The sequence below is a fragment of the Canis lupus genome, chromosome 3 (genome assembly GCF_048164855.1).
Source record: "Canis lupus baileyi chromosome 3, mCanLup2.hap1, whole genome shotgun sequence".
In the NCBI taxonomy this organism is placed as follows: Eukaryota; Metazoa; Chordata; class Mammalia; order Carnivora; family Canidae; genus Canis; species Canis lupus.
The window spans coordinates 69646160-69669721 of NC_132840.1; the positions used below are offsets into that span (position 1 = coordinate 69646160).

The 23562-nt window shown below is 40.5% G+C and overlaps 1 protein-coding gene across 12 annotated transcripts in view; it reads right to left on the bottom strand.

Moving 5' to 3' along the window:
* Positions 1-46: 46 nt before the first annotated feature.
* The window catches only part of USP28 (ubiquitin specific peptidase 28), a 64972-nt gene continuing 41456 nt past the window's right edge, over positions 47-23562 (bottom strand). For 6 of the 12 annotated variants that reach the window (XM_072822058.1, XM_072822054.1, XM_072822053.1 and 3 more), the window contains 16 exons: positions 22535-22662; positions 19616-19711; positions 16066-16245; positions 14306-14523; positions 13099-13169; positions 11511-11739; positions 9100-9294; positions 8344-8483; positions 7999-8184; positions 6836-6931; positions 5948-6126; positions 5750-5828; positions 4678-4757; positions 4000-4123; positions 2352-2547; positions 47-1289 (listed from right to left, as the gene is read on the bottom strand). In XM_072822058.1, coding sequence (XP_072678159.1) covers positions 1114-1289; positions 2352-2547; positions 4000-4123; positions 4678-4757; positions 5750-5828; positions 5948-6126; positions 6836-6931; positions 7999-8184; positions 8344-8483; positions 9100-9294; positions 11511-11739; positions 13099-13169; positions 14306-14523; positions 16066-16245; positions 19616-19711; positions 22535-22662 — 2373 coding nt within the window. In that variant the 3' untranslated portion in view covers positions 47-1113. The remainder of the gene's footprint in view (positions 1290-2351; positions 2548-3999; positions 4124-4677; positions 4758-5749; positions 5829-5947; positions 6127-6835; positions 6932-7998; positions 8185-8343; positions 8484-9099; positions 9295-11510; positions 11740-13098; positions 13170-14305; positions 14524-16065; positions 16246-19615; positions 19712-22534; positions 22663-23562) is intronic. The other 6 variants (XM_072822060.1, XM_072822059.1, XM_072822064.1 and 3 more) reach the window with 3 other exon arrangements.

Below are 23562 nucleotides of genomic sequence, written 5' to 3' on the forward strand. Positions count from 1 at the left end.
CCGGAAAAATGTGTGTTTAAATGAAAGCCATTCCACACGCCAAAGGTACAACAAATACTTTTATTGCACATTTATAAAATCTGCATAGTTGTATCAAGTGTTCTTCCTGCCTACTATGCTCTCATTCATGTTAAAATTTGGTTGAAACACGTATCCAATCTGGAACCTTTTAAAAATGGTCAACAGGGGATATTTCTCTCTCTACATATACATATATATAGATTTTTCTTTTCTTTTTACAAACCCATATCCCTTATCTTTTAGAAGCAAAAAAAGGGGAGGGGTATTCAAATGTTTTTTTCTTTTTTTGGGCCAGCAGCAGCCTTTGACATCTATTGTTGACGATTTTTGGATGCTACAAGATTTTACTGAAACAGTGAACAACTCTCACAATGCTATCGTGACTCAATCATGCTTCATGACGCCGTTCTGTCTACGGTCCTTAGTGCTTTCCTTTCTTTACTCAGGACTGAGTGTGAGGTTTTCTGGTTTATTTAAAAATATAAAAATAAGGGAGAGAGAGAAGAGAGGAAAGGCAGCTTTCTTTTGACTTTGCAGCATCTTGCTGCCACATGCCCTTATATTTCTACCCACATGTAAAAGGGCAGCAGTTCATCAGCAACTCACTGTCATCTCCTGTCAAGAGACAGGCGAGGTTTAGATTTCTCATCTCTTGCAGTTAAGAACTTTTAAATGTCACCTGTATTTGATAAAATAACTAGTAGCTGTTCATCTGGTTCAGGTTCTGATGGATCACCCTTGTATTCACTGTCAAAAATATTTATGCCTGAAGGATAATTTTAAAAGTGGCAAGAGGCTTACAAAAGCCCAGGCACTTTTGAAGGTACAAGAGTCATTTAAGGTCTTCTGACATAATTCAATACCTTAATACAATGGTTCTTGTCTTTTTTTAGTGAAATTGCTTTTATGATTCTGTACCTAAAAAGTGCAATTTTATTTTCAATCCTTCTTTACACGCAGAGCATGGTTGGGTCTGGATCTGAATCTTACTTTCCCACCTAATCCCTTCCCCAGGGTAAACACTGTGACAACAGACTTCTGTGCAACAGGCAGGCAGCCGGAGACCAAACTGGACCTTGACCATGTGGGGGCTTATTTCACTGTCACAGCTGAAACCCCCTGAATTGACTCCATGACAGCTGCAAATCGGCTACAAAGGTCATAGGGAGAATTAGGTCGAATAGTTGGAGGCTCCTTCAAGACAATGATTTCTGCAGAAGGATCTAGTAGCCTTGGTAGAAACTCCCCTAAGCACAGTTGTAGATTTTCTGTGGAAGGAAAATGAATGGTTACATATACAGCTAAACAGTTCTCTGAGTACAAACTAGTTAAGTCTGCAACTATAATGGGAAAACCTTCCATAGAGCCCACTCATTCTCCAACCTCAGAGGTCAGAGCATGGTGCTGGCCAGCTAACAACAAATGATGATTCCTTAAGTCCAAACCAGGAACAAAGAATACTTGGCCAAATAAACCAAAGCACTAGGTCACTGCTTTAAGCCATGTGATGTGTGACAGGATAACACTAAATATTCATTTCATTGTCAGGCCTTCTAATGTATCATCCTTTTAAAACTTGAGAAAGTGGATTTGATACTCTATGCCATTAACACAATAGTGCTATTTCCTTTCAATGATTAAAACATACTAGCGTGTACACATGACCTTAAGTAAAGCTCTACCACATAGTCTACAGAAAAATTGAAGACCTTAAAAGGAAATTTGTAACTACTAATTATAGAATTTTCCAGTAAATATTATAAACATGAATACTTTAACAAGTCAATAGAATATCTTTACATCAGTGAGAAACTAACAAAGAAGCTTCATGTTAGAACATATACCAACTTTCTATGTCTATCAAAACTCACCCAAACTCTTTGGCACCCTCTCCAAAATGCTTTGGACAAGCAAGGCTATTCCACTTACCATTTTATTAATTCTGATGGCATCATAGCTAATAAGAGGTGTTCTGTCTTACAATTTCAAGTCATGGGAAAGTTTAGTTATGGCACCACCAGGCTTGACAGATCAAAGAGTAATACAAGTCTGACATTCCCAGAGAAGGGTAATTTTTTTGAACAGGGCTTGCAGCCAGGCTGTTTGCAGAGGTGCTTTAGTGGCCACAGAGGAGGTAAGGGAAGCTAACGGGGACAAAGGTCTAGGATCCTATCCCTTGTTTCACTAGAGCAGATCCACTTTTAACTCACTTATAGGCTTCAATAATCCTTTAAAAAGGTTTGATAACCAGGGCTGTAGAGTGAAAACACTGTCATTTCTAAAACTGTGAAGAGCCTCAGAAGTTATTGCAAGTGCCAACAACAACATACCAGCAATATCTTGCCCAAGGTAAGAGCACCAATGGTTTCTCATGATCTCAATGGCATGTAGGTCATCCTTGGAGATGTCATTATTAATGATAAGGTGAATGCAGGGAATGATCAACTCATTCATCACGTTAATGCCCTCTGTTACAGAGTGGTCATCGTTTGTTTCAAAGAGAGAAGCTGCTTTGGCATTCAGCTCCTACGGGTAAAAGGCAGATTGGGGGGGAAAAACAGTCTGAAACAGATAAATACCTATTTCAGAAGAGCCTAAACAAGTGGTTCCCAAAATTTACTGCATGTTGCCTGGGAATCTTTACAAACTACTGGTGCCCCACCCCCGAGCATGCTGATTTGATTGGTATGCAGGTGACTGGGGCACTAGGGTTTTATTTAAAAGCTCCCAAGGTGATTCTAATGCAGCAAGGACTGTGATCCATTTACCTAAACTTGCAAGTCAAGGTCTTGCCTATCATTGTTTCTACTAAACTGCTCATTCAATGGCTCTCAATCTCCACTGAGCATCGGAATCATCTGCAGAAGATACGCTGATGCCTAGGCCTCTCTCCAGAGCCTCTGGTTTGACAGTCTGGGGAGGAGTCACCACAGGGTGAAAGTTCCCTAAGTGACTCTAACACACACTGGGGGTTGTGAGCCCATGATGCAAAGAACTTCAATCACTATTACCACCGACCAACGGAAGATGAGCAGGACTTTCAAAATGTAATCTGTACTTGGTGATTTAAAGCATAATAAAATTCAGACATCACAGCTACAAGTCCTCTTTTTCAGCTCCAAAACGCCCTGCCACATCCTCTAACTGAAGCAGAAATCAAGGTATAAATCAGAAAATGAAACTCTTGAGATGAATATGTGTCATGACTTAATCTCTTCCATCTGGTGTTAACAAGGCAGCAACAGCAATGTTGGCTGGACTCTTCTCAGGAAGAGCAATCGTGAAGGATGTCAGGGAGGACAAATCCAGGCTCCCAATGTGGGGAGAAGCTTGCCTTTTGTGGTTCTCTGAAGGACAAGTACCTGTCCAAACCCTTGGAGAGGCAGAGGGCATCCAGGTCTGCCATTCTCCACGAGGCCAAATGCCAAAGAGGCCAGGCTAGACATTCAGTGCTGTAGGACCGTGAGATTAACAGAACAGCAGGACCAAGTCTTATGGTTTATACCTTTTTTAAAAAAAACCCGGAGTCTCTTAGGGGTTGCTAAAATTCCCATCTACTAGCTTAGCAGGTAGCATTGCACAGAATGTAGAAAAAACACTGCATTCCTTCAACATGTATCTGTTGCATGCTTACGATATGCCAGGCACAGAGAAAACAGCAAAATAAGAAAAGGGTCTGTGCTTGAATTCACAATCCAGCAGAGAAGCAATGTAATGATAAACACCATAATGCAGTTGTACATAGAGGGCACAGAGAAAGGGGTAACTGATTCTTGTCCTAAGAAGGGGCTAAAGAAGAAGGATATTCATTTAAGTAACTTAAAATAATCTGTTTCAATTTACAGCTGCTCTCAAGAGTCTAGAGAAATCTAAAACCTATCGAAGATTAGTTTTTAAGTTGTATTTCTTTGTGGCTTCAAGGAACAGAGATGAGGACAAAATAATAAAGATCGTTAAGGCTTAATGAGCAGTACACACCAGAAGGCATTTTCTTCGGTACAGAGCGATGACCGATTCCTTCACCCCGCGGCGGGGCCCCTTCGTCAGCAGAGCAGCATTGCTCTGGTAGGCATAGACCAGGTAGGACAGTGCCTCTTGGTACCTTAAAGAATGGTAGATCATCAATAGCTGAGTGCTCCTTTCTCCAAAACCCAGGGCTTCGACCCCTCTGTCCCCCAGTGCAAACATTTACATGGCTGCAGTTACAGCCAAGTCCTCAGGACAGAAGCAGTGCAGTGCCCTGGGAAAAGCCAGAGGCCCAGAGACTGCAGTCACTCTCAGCTCTTCTGCAAACTGGTCAAGAAACCCAAAGCAAGCCATGAAACTTCCCTGGGCTTCCTGGATTCTAAACCAAAGGCGGGGACTGTGTGATTACTAAGGTCCATTCCAACTCTAAAATTCATTTTCTGAGTTCATCTTCATTTATCACAAAGAAAATCTGGCCATTACGTATCCTCACCAACATATCTACCACTGCCTGAAGGATGGCCTACCATGTGTGTTCAGTGAAACAGTGGGCAAGGCAGGGGTGCCCTGGTGCGTGGGGCAGGAGAGGGGATGCGCGGCCACAGTTCTTGGTATTCCCAGGTGGGCATCTGTGTGGGTAGTTAAGAGGGTCGTGACCAATAATCCAAAAGACATAAAAGGCCCACATACTTTCCTTTCTGGTAGAGCTCCAGGCCTGTTAGGAGATACACAGACACTTTCCGAAACAAACTATAATCTTCATGCCACTTCTGAAAAGGAATGAATGCCATTAGCGATTACGGTCACCATAAACATCACTACCCTTCCCACCATGGTAAGTCTGACACTGCGTACAAGTGCTTATCCAGCACTTATGGCCAGGCACAAAAATCACAAACACAAGAGCTTTCTGATCATGACATAGTCACCATTTACAATAAAGTCCACTGTTGACCTTAATTTTCAGTGACCTGTTAGTTCTTCTGAGGAACAGAAATATTTATTTCATGTGACCTTTAGAATGTATTATCTTAATTTCCAACACCCCCATCAAGGTCCTGCAGCTCTGGTTTAAACAGATGCCTGTCGGGCAGCCCCAGTGGCGCAGTGGTTTGGCGCTGCATGCAGCCTGGGGTGTGATCCTGGTGACCCGGAATCGAGTCCCACATCAGGCTCCCTGCGTGGAGCCTGCCTCTCCCTCTGCCTGTGTCTCTGCCCCTCTCTCTCTGTGTCTATGAATAAATAAACAAAATCTTAAAAAAAAAAAAAAAAAAAACAGATACCTGTCGAGTTCTGACAAAATTGTGCACCTTCAGGAACCACCGTAGGACAAGGCCGTTCCAATTACACAGAATGACACTCAGCTCAGCAGGTGTCAGAGGCACACTGGGTGTCACAAAGCACTGTTTCACTTCTAACACAATGCTTTTGGGGAAATTTGTATTTATATATGCATTTTAATGAACGGAAATTTCATTTCAAATATAGAAATATAAAAAGCCACACAATGATTTTAAAACAAACCAAAACCAGGAATCAAGGCTAAAGTAGGTATTAAAAGGAAACGAAATGTTAATTTATTCTAACAGAAAAACGGAACAAAGAAACAGGTTATTGAGGGTCAGAAAAGATCATTTATCTATTCTCACCCACTTGTGGTTTTTGGGGGGTTGGGTGGGGGCAAGTCAGTTTGCGATAACACAAAATTGTTAGCTTGGCCTTAAGAAGTAATATTTTGTTTTATAGACTTAAAAGATTTCACCTTGTACTCTTCCATATTCATGTCATCTGGACCAATCTCCTTCAGTTTAGCTTGAGCCACCTTCATGATGCTGATCGATCTGTGTGGGACAAGGGTCAGAAAACTGTGAGGTGCAGGGCACAGCTTTCCCAAAGTCAGAGGAGGTCACGGGGCCCAACCTAGAAGCATTGGGCAATGCACCTGAGCGCTGCATCTCACCTTTCATCATAGCTAAGATTTTTATCTGCAAACTGTTCCAAGAGGGTCCGTTCTACAACTCTCTTGGGTGCCTCATTTTGGAAAAAGTAGACCAGCACATGCTGGAGCCGAGGGTCGCTGTGAGAAGTGGGCGTCTCTTTGGCAAGCTGGTAGAGCCTGGAGTATTCTTCATGGAATGCCTATTAAGGACAAAACTGGTAGTCAGAACAGGGTGCGCTGTGGGGTTCTGCTCACAGAACCTGATGCCTATGGGCTAGAGAGATTCTCGTAACTCCAAGGAGACTTTTGAGAAATTCATATTGGGGAATTACAGAGGCAACCACGGAATCTATAAGTTGTTTGCATTTCATAAGGGTGAGAACTCCTGTGGCACCAAAGATGTACTGCATTCATGAGAAACTCATTTTTCTCATAAGGTTTTAAGAAAAACAAATATTTAGTACTAACTAGCTCAGGCTAACCTTGGGTTCCAAGGACCTGAACTTTTTAAAATGCACATAAATGCAATTTATTCAAGTACCTTAAATTTTATTCAGGTACCTTAAAAAAAATGGCCTACTTTCTTGTTTTATGGCTCCCAAACCATAAAAGCAATGCCTCACTCCCAGCTTTATTAACAGATATCTATCTCCTAAGGACAACAGGAAGTCCCCCAGGCCAGGCCTAACATAGTTGGGCATAGCTCAAGAATGCTATGCTAGCACTGAGGGGAGGCACTGTCAGTATCATGGGAGGGACTGTCCTGTCTATTAGTGTGACTGGAAATGGAGTTTTAGGTGTTACTTGAAGGAAAAACATTCTTCATCCCATTTTTTACCGTCTAATAGAATTATGGTCTTGTTACTATGATACCGGTGGTATGAAGATTAGATTTTTAAAAAGAGATACCTTAATAAGCCCTGCTTCAGACCCATCTCGGTCAAAGGTCTGACGGGCTTTAGCTATGGCCAGGATGACCCCTTGCATGGCGGGGCTCAGCATCACCTACCACAAGAGGGCACAAAACACAGAGAGAAAAAGAAGAGAAGAGAAGTTCAAAAGAAGACTGAATGGAAGAAAGGTGAGTAGGCTGCTGAAGGGAAGAGTGGCAGTGTGCGCCCATGGGCAGCAACTGCTAGCGGTCCAGATTTGTGCACCTGCCCCCATGCACACCCAAGGCCCCGTCCCTGTACCGTGTGGTGAAAGCTGGCTCAGGAAGAGCTGTTCCTATATACTCTAATTTAGCAGATAAAAAAGAGGGACATCTGAGAGCATCTACAGACGGCACTGCGAAAAAATCAAGCTAAATGATAGCTCTCCCAGGGGAAGTGTCCACAGTGAGAATTTCAGTGGAGTTCTGCAATTTGGCTGCGTATCCCAGTACACAAATATTTTATTAGAGTTCTACTAAAATAATCAGTACGCTTAAAACAGTCTGGAAATTAGGTGATATACAAATATGACTTTATAAAACCAAAACTTTTCAATGATCTAGGAAAAAAAAATATCCCACAGGAATAAAAAAGAACCCCAAGGGATAGGATTCATAACTGTTACATGCAGTGCCAACTGAAAGGGACCAACTGCAAGGAGCTTGGGATCCCACAGCTTCTTCCAAAAGCTTTGGAATCAAAAACTTCAATTCACATTTGTTTTGCTCACTAGACAACTGAAAATTTTATATTTGGAGGGAAAACGATAAACTAATATTTCCAAAGACAAAGGCTCCTAATTTAAAAGGCCTTTTTTTTTTTTTTTTTGCTCAAAATACCAAAAAAGTAACTGAGTGCTACCCTTCCGAGCCATCTAGACTCTGAGGTGCCTCCATCAGTATACAGTATATGCCTGGGGAGATATATACCAGGCGCAGCATTCAGTGGGAATGAGGCTATCTTTTACAAAACAGCATATAAGGTCAAAACCAGGTGGGCCCTCTTTTCGTTACATGTTTCAATTACAACTATTTGTTCCAATATTAACTATTGCCAAACATCTTAGACAAGTATATCAGTCACAGGGGAAGGAACAGAAGACTGGAGACAGACAGCTGAATCCTGCACTCATCTGTGTACCTCCTCATCATATCCATCTGCATCAGATCTAACCAGAATCCTTCCCACACTGGGAATCTCGACTTCAGAGGCCTCAGAATTAGGCTGGGCGGCAGACTCTGCGTCCTTCGCCTTTGGGGGCTGCTCTGACTGCTCTGCAAGGTTTGTTTCCGGGGGCGGGGGCTTCTCGGGTTCAGCTTCCTGAAGCTGTGGCAGCAGGATGGAGAGAAAGAGTAAGGACAAAACAGGAGAAAGAGAGAGGGACCGGTTAAATGCAGCAGAGACACAGTAATAGAAATGTGAGAAAGTGGCGGTCATGGCTGCGAGCCCACCCCTCCTGAGTGTGGGCTTCTGCATCACTGTCACCTCGCTCAGCGCCGCTTCCACGCCGCTCCTCTCGTAGGCACGCGCGGTATTGGCAATGGCCTGTGCCGTCTGCTCCTTCACGATCACCGCGTGCTCGGATGCCAAGCAGCGGACCCCGTGAGAAGAGGTTGCTGAAGGCTCTGGTAATGAATGGTACAAAGGGATTAGCATCTGATGGTGAGTGACGTCTAGAATACTCTGTGTAAAAGGGCAAGCAAGACAGACACAGAGGTTCATCTACAACCCTTTTAGCAAACATTTAAAGTAGAATCTGCAAATCTCCCCTAGAACCTAGTGACTCAAAGAAATGTCTACTTCAGAAAGAACCCACTGATGGTTTCGGAAAATTGAATGTGCTCCCAACTTTGTCATATTGCTTTACGTTAATGAAGGCTTCTGACAAATGGCCTTCCGTTAGGAAGACTGCCTCTGGGGAATAGGTTTCATAGAGTCTGCTTAGTAATCCTACCATAGCTTCTCCGGCCACCTGGGAAACCATGAAAACCGAACAGATGAGAAGTACAAGGAGCTGGTCTTTCTGCTCTTACTTCTGCTCATCGCAAAGGACACCCTCAAGCCACAAGCTATTCTGTCAAGTTGTGCAACACCAGCAACGCTTCGTGCAACATCAGCTACACTTGGACTATACACAGTGCAGACCGTGGAAGCCCTCAGTCAGTGGAAGCGCCAGAGCTGGCTGACGGGGGGCATGGTGAACACCGCCAGATCATGGAAACACGGGCCCTCCCCAGTTACCTGGGGACGGAGAGAAATCCTGTGATGCTGAGCTGGTGGAGGAGTCCATTTGTGGGATTTTGCAAGACTGCTCTTCTTCCCACTCCTCGACTTCCTGCTCAAACCTCCAGTTATCTTCCTGAATGTAATGCTTCAGCTCAACAGACAGGGCATCCACTTCTCCTAACATCTGATCTGGTTCACTTGGGGCTGCCTCTGAGACGAGAACGAAAACAGAGTTAAAATGCAGCGCCATCCAGCTGAAGGTCACAAGGAATTAGAAGGTCCTTTCTAGAAAGAAAACAAAAGACACTTTGTCCTTTTTCTTACTCCACACAAAAAATACATACATACATAATCCATCAGAAGTAATGACAGTATAAAGCCAACTATCATAGCACACTAGTAACAGGGCCTGGCAGATTAGTAGGTAGGCATGCAGAGGTATCTGTTGAATGAATGAATGAATGGATGAGTGATAGAAAGCAGGGATTTGGAATAGAGGCCAAATCACTGGCAAAATAGCAAGAACAGACCCAACATTTAGAAATCCAGAACAACATTAGATCCAGTGGAAATTTCAAGTTGAACAGTTTTATCAGTGTAACCACAACTATTACTGATAAAAATACCCTTCTTAAGATGGTTAGAGATGAATTCCAAGACATCTATACTGCTTCAGGTCCACATAAGTGGGTGGTATCAGAAAGCAATGTGATACAACGGTTAGATGGTAAATAATACCTGGGGGATAATTTAAGGTTTGGAAGAAAAATGGCAAGGATATCAAGAACATATGAAATCTCATTTTTTTTTTTTTTTAAGATTTTACTTTTGTTATCTCTACATGGGGCTCGAACTCATGACCTAGAGATCAATAGTCGCACATTCTTCCGACTGAGCCAGCCAGGAACCCTGAAATTTCATTTCTAATCCTGTGACCAAATCAAAACAAAAAGCTTACAGTAGAACAACACATCCACTCCCGGGTTGCCTTTAATTCATCTTTTCATTAAGTAAATGACAGTTTCCATTTATCAGTTTCTATAGTATAAAAATGAACCATATATGTAATAACAAGGCTCCTATACACTACCAACAATAGTCCAGTCATTTGTACAACTCCCACAAGCAGCTGTTCCTGCTCTGGTGCTGCAGAGATGCAATTATGAAGAGCAGTTACTGCTAAGTGATCATTCTGTCTCTCCCCTGTCCCTGGCCACACCAGCAGATCAGAAAGACAGTGCACCGCCTGAACAAAATGCCTTCTGTGTTTTCTTACTTACTCAACCCAGTACAGTCTGAATATGAAACGGAAAAGTCTTCCATGATCTTAGATGCAAAATGCTGCTCACAAGACTTCTCCCAGAAAATGTAAAAGGAAGAGAGAATAATGTAAATGGAAGAAAGCACAGAATTTATTTTATTTAAGATTTTACTTATTTATTTGAAAGAGAAAGAGAGATAGCTAGAGAGAGCATAAGGGGAGGGCAACAGGGAGAAGCAGACTCCCCACTGAGCAGGAAACCAGACTCAGGGTTGGATCCCAGGACCCTGGGATCACGACCTGAGCCAAAGGCAGACATTTAACCAACTGAGCTCCCTAGGCACCCCCCACACCACAGAATTTAGAGTCAGAACTGGATCTGAATCTTGGGCCTGCCATTTGTTAACTGGCCGTGAGTCTGGAGGAGCAGAGTACCTCAGCTGGAACACATTGGCAAGAAGAATTCCTAGCCTGTCTTTTAGAGCTTTCAGTTATGAGAGAAATAAAGTTTGAAAGCACATAGTAAGTAGTAAAGTTCCAATATAAATGATAATGATTGCTCTCACAATTATAGTATTATGAGAAATATGAAATTGTTCAGGCAAAGCCACTAAAATTTAGCTATTCTCAAAGGGTCCAAAAACATGTGCACAAGGATGTCCCTAAAAAATTAAAAAACAAAAACAAACTAGAGACAATATAATGGTCTGTCAATGGAGGCTGGCTTAAAAAATTATATATGGAATTATGGATGGAATTATGATGCAGTTGTTAAAAAGAGTTGGTTCTATTTATAAAAATACAGAGATTAAAAAAATACAGAGATTACCTAATACATATGAATGATGAAAAAGATGCAGAGTAGAATGAAAAAATGTCCCATTTGGGGGAAAAATCGGGTGGGGACATATATTGATAAAATCTCACTTCCTGAATACTCTGTAAGAAACCTAAGAACGAATACATGCCAGGCTCCAGGATAGAAACAGGAAAGCAAACTTATTTTTTCTTAATTCTCTTTTATACTGTTATTTGTAAAATGCATTATTATTTTATAATAAATTATAGTTAAAAAACTTTTTTTTTTTTTTAAACCACAAGACTGTTCCCTTCTGTGAGCAGTAGAGATTTTCCCCATCTCTGGCTTCCACTACACTATGTTTACCTGCGTTGAAGTGTGGTAGCTTGTCGTTAATGTACATCAGACAGTAAGCACTAACATTTCTCAGGCCCCCATAAGAATCTCTTTCAAGTTCTTCCCAGGAAGATTCAGTAACAGAGATGTCATTGTACTTGAGCCAGACTTGTCGGGGCTGATTATAAATATAGGCCCAGTAATGTCCAGCATTTGCTTGCCCTTCATGGACGAGAACAGCATGTAAGCGGTAAGGCACCTGCAAAGGAGAAGATATTTTCCTGAGTCAGATTAAGCAAAGTAAATGAGAAATTTTAGGTAATTAAAATTCAAACTTATGGCCAGCTAGCAGACATAAGAAAACTGACTATTTTATACACGTGTTTGAGATAGGGTTAACGGTAAGTACCTTGACGATACAGTATGAACAAAAATACAGTCTTGGAATCTACCAATTGTGTTTCAATTCCTGAATCTTTAAAACCACACGTCCACACGTCTGAACGAGACGACCTCTTTGATGACTCTTCAAAGTCTTCAATCGCAGATCTCAAGTCAAAGATAACACAGATCTATGCATCCCTCTAATCCCAAATTCAGTTTATTTAAAAATAGAAATCACCTTCACCACTCATGTTGAGAAACATGTGCTGCATTTAGGACCTACAGCAAGTTTAGCAGCTCTCTTGTTCTACACTGATTTTATTTGGTACTGAATTTCACGTTAGCACGTTTCATCATGAATCAGTCATATGATCCCTACATTTCACCTGCCGAGTGACTCATCCACCTATCTGGGGTGAGGACCCTTTCAGTTCCATACTTGTTTGTGTTTGAAAAGCATTTGTTTTTTTGAGATGGAGAAAAACGGCAATGCTATAGGTACTGATGAAAAAAAGAAAAATCAGCCAGAGAATCATTCAGTCAGTACCTTCACAGGTTTTCCTGGTGGGGAAATTTTTGAAACACAGAAGGGTAAGTGAAGAAAACCCAAGATTTACACAGCGCATTCCTGCTGTGCCTCCATGAGACCTGGCAGCTGACAGGGTTCTCCTCCTCCAGCCACGCACAAAGAAGCCACACTGAGCACTCGGGCCCTGACTGCAGCATCTTATCCTCTTTGTGCTCACGATGTTATCCCAAACAAAAATTTATGTGGACAATAAAAATTTCTGCCCTGACCACATTCCCTTCTGGGATTTTCAGGGAAACAAAGCTTGAAAGCACGCTGCTAAGCCAAGCATCACCAAGGATGATGATACTTTGGAAAAGGGTGTGGAACCAGTCCCTGCCTGGGGTTTTCCCCACCACACGATTTCAATTATCACTCTATGAGAAATTTCTTAACACTTGACAGCAAACCTTTCTACTATATGAAAAAAATACCATGTGGCAGAATCAAAACAAATCTGTTTTAAATGTTACTGTTAGTAGAAGATACAGTCCTTGTTTTGGCCTGAAAAGAAATAGAAAAATACTTATTTCTGTCCTAAGTTTATTATTCTAACTCAGGGAGGTTCCCAGTCAGTCTAAAAGAAAACTATCAAATTTTCTTTTGGATCTACCATCAGTACAGGAGGACATGCCTTAACTACTTTCCCATCAATTTTCATTCTACCTGACGAAGGAGAGGGTCACAATACATCTGCTCAATAGTCTGGGTAGTGCTCGCAATACAATTCTTTAAATCTGTTAAAGAAACAAAAAACAAGAAACATAGTTAAAATGATGTCATTCTATGCCACACAGGGTGCTTCAGCTAAGCAAAGAGCACAGATTCTCTGCGCCTGGGTTCTGACAATTTCAGCTCTACTCTATGAATCACGAAGGAGTACAGGCTTTCAAGGCACCTAGTGCTTTTAGCTTAACATAATTCCATCAATGGTTTAAAAAATTATCTCTTCTACTTGGCACCAGAATTTCTCCCAAAAGAAACCACCTCTATTTAGAAAAAGACCTTAATGGGTCACTCTGGGTATAAAATACATGTCCCTGAGACAGGACGAGAGTGGAGAAGGCAAGGCAAAAGGCAAGGCAAAATATATGTGGTAAGAACTTGGGAGGAATCTGGGTTTGATGATTTAATTTGATCTGACTGATGTGATTTGATTGATCTGATTATTTTATTTATTTAGCTCCCTAGATAAAAGGAGAAAGGAACAGGAGGGAAAGTCTGAGCAACATGACAACGAGACCAAAGGACTTTTAAAAACAGAACACTGAATAATTCCATTTTACATTGTGTACATTGCTCAAACATTCTCTGCCTCATTCACCTTCAGTAAAAACATGCTTCATATACACAAGACTCATAAAAAAGGGAAATCTAGGAGCACTACATTCTCTTTTTTTTTAAGATTTATTTATTCATGAGAGGCACACAGAGAGAGGCAAAGACACAGGCAGAAGGAGAAGCAGGCTCCATGCAGGGAGCCCAATGCAGGACTCGATCCCAGGACCCCAGGATCACGACCTGAGCAGAAGGTAGATGCTCAACCACTGAGCCACTCAGGAGCCCCTAGGAGTGCTAAATTCTAAGTCTGGGTCAACTAAAGCCTGGGTTCACATAAACTACAGGAACAGAAATCAGCATATGCAGGAAAATCCTGACAGCGATCACAAATGTCTAAGAGTCCCAGGAGTTCCCAGAAATCTGGCGGAGGGTTTCTAGGAGGGATCTTTCCGCAGTTGTATGCTGGAAGGAACTGAAAGTACAAAAGCAGTCCCAATCACCATGTGCCTGAATTGTGCCTCTCCATCATTTATGCCTAACTTCCAGTGGAAAGGGAAAGGTTAGTTGTCCAACAAGTTTTTAGAGAGCCAACCTTGTATATCTTGTTCAATCTCACTCCTCCACCTCTGAAGACAGGTTTTAACAAAGTTTATCTCCTCATCCGTGACAGTTCGAGGAGCTGGCTGTGCAGGCATTTCCATGGTAGACCGGGAAGATGTAAGTGGCTTATTCATTGCAATAGACTCAGGTAGAGAATCTTCAGAAGAAAAGGTACCTTCAACATCCTGAGAAGAGCTTTCCTTACTTGTACTGAAAAAAGAGAAAAATTGTATTTGCATGATAATTTCCAAAATATGTCTTGGCCTCAATTAGTGTGCTTTGTAAAACTAACTGCTACATGGAAAAGTACTGCTATAATTTAATGAATATTTGCTCTATAAAGGCACTGAGCCAAACCATTTCTTTATATGCATCACCTCATTTAATACAACTTGCTTATGAGGCAGATATTGTTACCATCCCTAGTTCACCAATGACAAACCCAAGGTTTAGATAAGTTAAGCAACTTACTCAAGCTCACTCAGCTAGTAAATTATGGGATTTAAACCCAAATCTGAGTCTATGGTTCATGTTCTCTAACCACTTCTTCTAAGAAGGAACATTAAGGAAGAGTACAAAGAAGACTGGACTGGAAAAATCAAGGAATCATAACAGAGTTTCCACGATGCAGATAACTGAATAAAACACACAGAAGCAATAAATATGAAGTATGGGCTTTTTTCACCATGGGTTCTAGTGATGGTATTAGCCAGGACACACACATCATATCTGATCTGGGCTCATGTGACTTGGTCTCTTAGTTCTTACACAAGTAAGCCCCTCTTGGCTGTCCGCTTCAATTTCTAGCCAGTTCTTTAACTGTTTTAATTGTCTACTCATGAGTAAGTCTTTCCCTGAGGTTGACTTGGTTGAGCATCCTTCTCAGCAGATGTGAGAATGAGAGGTTTTGGAAGATCGGGGATTGAGAGGCAGTGAGCGTACTGCTGGTTCAAAACAAGGTGACCTTGGTGGGGCATGGACACCATTGCAGGCAGTTTCAGAAGCCTCTGAAATAACCCTAACTATCCTGTGGGCAAGACAAGTGAGCACCCTGGTGGGAATCAGAAACATTCCCAACTACACGGGAACAAACCCTTCCCTTTAAGACAAGGAACTCATGGCTTTTGTCCTCTTCATGGGGTGAGTGCTTATCAGGTGGGAAGATGGTATACAGTTCAAATAAAACAAAAAGCCCTAATGTGTACTATCTTTTTAAAATTTTATTTTATTTATTCATGAGAGACACAGAAAGAGGCAGAGACACAGGAAGAGGGAGAAGCAGGCTCCACATAGGGAGCCTGACGCGGGACTCAATCTCGGGTCTCCAGGATCAGGCCCTGGGCCGAAGGCAGCGCCAAACCGCTGAGCCACCCGGGCTGCCCACTATCTTCTTTTAATAAAGATTTTATTTTTAAGTAATCTCCATACCTTTTTTTGTTGTTGTTAAAAATTTTATTCATTCATTCATGAGAACACAGAGAGGCAGAGACACAAGCAGAGGGAGAAGCAGGCTCCCTGCAGAGAGCCTGATGTGGCACTCGATCACTCGATCCCTGAACCCTGGGATCACGATCTGAGCCAAAGGCAGATGCTCAACTGCTGAGCCACCCAGGCGTCCCGTAATCTCCATACCTAACATGGGGCTTGAATTTACAACCGTGAGATCAAGAGTCACATGCTCCACCAAATGAGCCAGCCAGGTGCCCCTCCACCCCCCAAATGTGTACTATTTTAAACACTTGTTTTCATTACCTTTCCTTGGATGCCAGGTCAGAAACTGGGCAGTGCACGGAAGAAAGTGGTAACGTCATGTGTGCATCACTTTGACATGTGGGGCTTTCTGAGGCAGGTTTTGTGCTAGCAAATTCAATAACGTATTTCAGCATGTCTGGGAGTGGAAACCGAGCTGGGCCTGAGCCGTACTTCACATACCTAAGAGGCAAAGACAGTGGTGCTCTATTGGCCGAGTGCATCTAGTACTTTGTGGCTTGCTGACAAAAGATCTCTTACTGTGTAGAAAAGACTTATTCCTAAAGGCTGTGCAGTATTTGATGCGTCAGTCTGCAAAGTGAGAATTCTCTAAGTACAAATGTTAAAACTGGTAATGATCTACATGTTTACATCTGGGAGAAAACATTTTCAAACGGGCTCCTGCTTGAAGCCGTGTCTGCTACGCTTTCTCTTGATGTTGCATCACATCCAGGCTCTGGGCATAATAAAAGTAAATTCTTTGTCTTAAAGGAAAACAGATATATTAGCAGTACTCATATCTGAAAATAATGTTGGTGAACTGGTACCCAAGGCTTTATAACCAAGCCCTTAAGGCTCCTACTTGGAAATTAGAAACTAGGAACAATGAAAGAAAGCTGGAAATGTAAAGGTGTTAATAAAGATCAGAGTTTAAGAAAACTGGCAAATCTTTCTTCTGCAGGGTCCTCAGTATCCTCTTATTCATGCATTCAACAGCATAGGCCAGCCATAAATTATTGACTATTTCTTTGGGATTAAATAAATAATAAATATTTTTAACATGTAACCAAAATAATTAACAAATTATTTTAATGCTATCCAATATTCTGGCATTACCAGGACGAGTGAGACTCAAACAAAATATGTACTTTGATGAACTCTGTAATGACAGCAATTAAATAGTACTGGGTGACTGGCTGGTACAGGTAAACCCTATCATTATAGGGTTCCATTAGAGAGGGAGAGGAAGGCACTGCATATTTTTCTTCCCCATATAAAGTGAAAGAAACAGGTATAGGACTGGGAGGAAAGAAAGTTGTGTCCATATCAAAAAGGACATTATGAAATGAAAATACCAGTGGGAAATAAAATAATATTATTCAAAGTCAACCACATGGTTAGAGGATAGGGAGCAAAGAAGACATTTCATCCTCACTAATTTGAAGGGGAAGTAAAAGTAAGCAGCTGCCTTCTGTGGAGGGTTGCGGCTTTTAACTGAAAAGGACATCAAATACGTAACTAAGAAAACTGTACTATTCCTTAGATGTATTTTCTTGTCTTTATTTCAGCTACTACCGGCTTATTGAACTCTACTTACCCTTCAAGATCTAGTTTCTCCATCTCCCAGCTCTGAACTTCTAAAGACAGGACCTGAACCTTGTGTATCTATACCACAGACATGGTTAATAGATCTTCAGAAACACAGTGTTTGTGGAAAGCAATTACTTTACACATGACTGGCTTGGACCAAAGGAAAACATTTTCTTACTAGAAATGCAGCACAGATGTAATAGGTGATAGGATTTTAAGCCATCATTTTACACTGTAACTCTTCCCAGGTTTGCTGTATTTTAATATGATACTTATACAAAACTTCAGGAAAAATATTTCTCTAAGAAACTTATCTTCAATTTTCTGACATAATCATTGTTCTGTTCTACTGAATGAATTCCTTTAAACCCACTACTTCATACAATGCAGCATCTGTATTCAGTTAGTAGAATCAGAGCAAAAGTTTCAAAAAAGGTGTTTACACTATATGCATGACATCTTATTTTTCACATTACGTCAAGGTATCTTACAGAAGAAATGGTGAACTTTTTGCTTAATGATGAAAGTAATGCAACACACCTGGTATGAAAACTCAAATACAAAAGAATGTAAAATAAATCATAAAAGTCACCCACTCCCATCTCGATTCTACTTCCTACTGGCATCCACTAACAGTTTCTGTATATTTTCCCAGAAGCAAGTCACTCTTAGAGACAAGCAATTTTTTAATTACCCAAATAAAATTATCTGAGATTTTATTTATTATTTTTTTAAGATTTTATTTATTTACTCATGACAGACACATAATATTATTATATGAGAGAGAGGCAGAGACACAGGCAGAGGGAGAAGCAGGCTCCATGCAGGGAGCCCAACGTGGGATTCGATCCTGAGTCTCCAGGCTGATACCCCGGGCTGAAGGCGGCACTAAACTACTGGGCCACCAGGGCTGCCCCTAAAAGTATCTGAGATTTTAAAAGTCATTTTATTTATTTATTTTAAAGATTCTATTTTATTTTTTTAGCAATCTCTACCCTCAACATGGGACTCAAAACTACAACCCTGAGATCAAGAGTCACGTGTTCTACTGATAGAGCCGGTCAGGTGTCCTTAAAAGTCATTTTTTTTTCCTGAAGTAACATCATAGTACAGAAAATGCTCCTATACTTACTTTAAAATCGAAGTAAGTCAGAATGCCCTGCTGGTTACTGGTAAGTTGAGTTTTTGTATGTTACAATGCATCAGGTATATTTGGTGCTATAAAAACAATTATAATCTTATAAAGCATCACTAAAACCTTAAAAGTAAAATATAGCTGCAAATCAAGTTCTGTAAATCACTTAGAGGATGGTATTTGAGGAATCAATCCTCAGCTTAAGTCTATATAAGACAATGAGAGAACTCATCACCAAACACCTTGGATAAGTTCACCCTAAGAGAGGATGCTGGAGATGGGAACTTATGGGTGCAGAGTCTACCTTGGGCTGGTAAGGAAAGTGTTGCCTCTTAGGGAAGTAAGTGACCTAGCAATGGAGTGAGTAGAACTGGGGTGGTGGTGACAGCAAAACTGTGGGGTAGCTAAAGGAGGAAAAAACACCATTGACATTATATGGGATTTCCTTCTAAATGCCAAATCAATGGGATAGATAGATAGAAAGAAATTACATGGACTCCTCTTCCTTAGGAAGTCATGGGGTGATTCTAAAGAAATAATCAGTGGGAAACAAGTCAACAAAAAAGGGGGAGATTTCCCTCCATGAGAGAGAAGACTTTGTGCCAGAACTGTTAGCCCTTGGAATCACTTAGCACCTGCTCCAGGTAGAACAGCACTTTCTGTTTGTGTTTTTATCTCTTCCAGATCCTTAAGAAAACATTTTCCCAAGACAGAGGGACTGAAGTATGGTGACAGTTACCTCTCTTGTGTTTGTGAGGAAGATGACGAGGGAAATAGAAAAAGTAAAGGGCTATGAACTCAGAAGCTGAGCTCCCATCGTGTATGCCAGGGACTGACTCCGTGCCTCTGCATCCCACCAGTCCTTGGGACTACTATTCACCCATGGATACTACAGCTCGTCTTATAAGTGGCTTCATGCTTAGAGAATAACTTTTCTTAGCTATTTTGTGTATATAAAAATGTGTGTATATGTGTAATGTGTGTATAAAAACACACTCATTAATACTTAAAAAACTCTAAACCAATTTTTAAATTTAAGCAAATTATCCAATTTTAACACTCTACTCTCTCCTTCACATTTCTAAGCACAAAGATGTCACGACTTACCTTTCCAGTTTTTGCTGCAGAACTTTTATTTCCTCCTTCAACTTTCGAATACACTCTCTCTTACTTCGAATAAGCTCTTTGCTCTTGTACATGTACCTAAGCAAATGATAACACCACAAACACAATTTATATTTAAAAGCATTAATGGCACACGGTGCTAGCAAACCAGAGATACAAGGGAACTTCCTCGAACAGACAAAGAGCATCTATGAAAACGTATAGCTAAGATCATACTTAATGGTAAAAGATTGGAAGCTTTCCCCCTAAGACCAGGAACAATGCAAGGATGTCCACTCTTATCTCTTCTACTGTTTTACTGGAGGCATGGCCAGTGTGAGGAAGGAAAGAAGAAAAGAAAGGAGGGAGAGGGAGGGGGGGAGAGAGAGAGAGAGAGAGAGAGAGAGAGAAAGAGGATGAGACATGGAGGGAAGGAGGAAAAGGGAAGGCATACAAATAGCAAAGGAAAAAGTAAAACTGCCTTTCATTGCAGATGACATAATCATTTACACAGAAAGTACCAAAGAATTTACAAAAATGCATCAGAACTAGTAAGGGAGTTTAGTAAAGTCAAAAGATATAAAGTCAATTAAAAAAGAAGGAGGGTGGAAATCTAAAGCTGGATTTTTTAGAAACCATTGTAACATCAAAAGCATGAATTATTTTAGTATAAACTTACTTAGATATATGTTAAGACCTGTACACTAAAAATTAAGAAACACTGTTGAGAGAAATTAACGATTTAAATAAACGGAGCTATACCATGTTCATGGATTAAAGAACTCAAAATAGTTAAGACATCAGTTTCCTCAAATTCATCTATACATTCAACATAATGCCAATCAAAATCCCACTGGTGAAAAAAAAATCCCACTAGTGGGCACCTGAGTGGCTCAGTGGTTGAGCATCTGCCTTTGGCTCAGGTTGTGATCCCAGGGTCCCGTCATCGGGCTCCCCATTGGGAGCCTCCTTTTCCCCCTGCCTATGTCTCTGCCTCTCTTTCTGTGTCTCTCATCAATAAATAAATAAAATCTTAAAAAAAAAATCCCACTAGTTACTAGGGAGTAACCGACAAGCTAACTCTAATACTTACCTAGAAATGCAAAGGACTAAAGTAGCCAAAACAATTTTGAAAGAAAAAAAAAGGGGGGGAGGCAAAATTGGAGGATTTACATGATCTGATGTCAAAATTTACAGTAAAGTTACAGTAATCAAGACAATGTGTCACTGGTTTAAGATTAGACACAACAGATAAAACAGACTCTAGAAATAGACCCACAACTACATGCTCAATTCATTTCTGACAAAAGTACCAAGGTAATTCAATGGGGGAAAGGATAACTGGACATCCACATGCTTCCTTTCCCTGCCCTCCAAAAAACAAAAGCCGTTCTCTCATATTATATATAAAAATAAACTCTAAATGGGTCATAGACATGAATATAATAGTTAAAACTACGTCATTTCTAGGGGGAAAAAAAAGAAGAAAATCTTTGTGACCTTGGGTTGGCAAAGATCTCTTAGAACACAAAAACACAAACTGTAAAAGAGAAACTGATAAATTAGACTTCATAAAAACTAAAAACTCCTGGTCTCCTAAAGACAGTGGTAAAAAAATGGAAGAGACAGCATAGGCAGGGATTATGTGGATCTGTCTCCAAAATCTGTAAAAGAACCCACTCTTACAACTCAGTATGAACACAACCCACTCAATTAAAGAATGGACAAAAGATCTGAAAAGATGCTTCACCAAAGAAAATATACAAACAACTGTTAATTAAGCATGCAAAAAGAAACTCAGCATTGTTAGTTATCAGGGAAATATATGTCAAGAGAAAAATAAGATATTCCTACAAACTCACTACAATGGCTAAAATTTAAAAGCCTGACAATTCCAATTATGGGCAGATCTGGAGCAAACAGAACTCTTACACACTGTCAGTGGGAATGCAAAATCATACAGTTTTAGAAAACAGCTTTGAAATTTCTTATACAATTAAACATACACTTTTCATACAACCTAGCAATCTCACTCCTAGGTGTTTTACCCAGAAGTACTAAAACCACACCAACACTTTGGGGGTGAATGTTCATAGTAGCTTTCTTCATAAACTAAAACTGGATACATCCAAAATGTCTATCAACAACTGGTGAATGGAAAAAATATTGGAATACTACTACAGTGGGATACTACTCAATATGGATGAATCCCAAAAACATTATTCTCAATGTAAGAAGATACACTGCTGTGTAAGAAGATATAGTCACAACAGGGTGTATTCTGAATAGTAATGTCACTATTGTGACATTCTAGAAATGGCAAAACTATAGAGCCAGAAAACAAGTGGTTGCTAGAGCCTAGGGGTGAAAAGAGATTGACTGCAAGGAGCATGAGGAAACTTTCTGGGGGATGGAAATGTGCTATATCCAACTGCCTTGGTGGTTATTTGACTATATACCTTAGTCAAAACTCATTGGCTCTACACCTAAACAATGATAATATTGCTTTGTGTATAAACTATACGTCAATAAACCGGACTGTAAAAAGAATAAAAATGTACAATATAAGTCTAAGTAGTTGTGTTTTTTTTTTCCCCCCAGGAATACAAATAGCATTGAGATTAGAAAGAAATACACTGTGGCTACTCCACATACTGTTCTTCGCCCTAGAAGGAACAGGGCTTTCATCTGAAGCCTACCTACTCAAGTTGTGGTCCCAAGATCAAATGTATCATTTGCGCATCACCTCGAGAGCTTCTCAGAAATACCAACAACTCTTGGGCTCCAACCTAGATCCAATGAATCCAGTGACTCTATATTTGCGATTATCAAGACCTCTAGATGATTCCTATGCACAATACACTAGTAAATGCTCCCCCTTCTTCTTCTGTAACACATTAAGAAGACAATCACAGAACTCACCTGTCCATATAAATGATCTGAGGAAACTCCAGCTTATTGTGAATTTTCTCTGGCTGACCAAGGGACTGATTGAACTCGAATCTTGAGAGTTCAAAGGTCAACACTGGAGGTAGCTTTGTAAACCAACGCTGTGTCAGAAGCAGAAATATAAAAGACAGAAGTTAATTTTAGGAAATAGCAAAAGCCACATTTAAAACATCCCTCATCAAACTTTCTTCTTCTCATACAGAATTTATATTTCAAATCAAATTCACCCTACAGGTTTATTTATCCCAAATATTAAAATGACCACTTAGAATCATGCCCTCTTAGAAAATGTGGTTAAACATTCCTCAAGACTTCAAATTTATGAGCCAGTCAACAACATTTTACTCAACTATCATCCTCGGAAATAACTGCCCTTAAATAAGTGAAATTGCACCAAGAATCTACACCACTTACTCACTAAGTCATCAGTATTCAAAAGAGGGTCAAAGCCTAAAAGATATCAGCTAACCTAACCGAAGAATCAGAAAGTAGGACCTTAGCAGCATATATATACCTAAGGAGTCAATTATCTCCACGAATCAGCTCAGAGAATATATTGAGCATATATGTGTGAACATATATACTATTTACAGTCTATTAATCATAATTTGAATCCCCTTTATTTCTAAAACAAGAAACTTGAAATAGCCTCATGACTATGAGTACTCAAGTTTCTGAGAAAATCTTTGATTTTTAAGACTTTACAATATCTCAGGAGGGACCTGGTCAAATCAACCCAGGGTGTGATTTTGAGCTTCAAGAAAAGAAAGCACTGACTTATAAAAAAATATCTCAACTGCTCCTGACCACAGATATGGAAGAGCTAAACCAGGAGAGGCATTTCTGTTCAATTCACCTGTATGCCAGCAGTCTGCAAGAACAGCTTTGAGACACTCACTCTACCAAAGGTATAAACAGCTAAGTTCCCTTTCCTTCTCTTGTTGGCACGAGGTGAATCCAGACAGCCTGTCTACCTCGGGGTAAATCCACATAAGCATAAT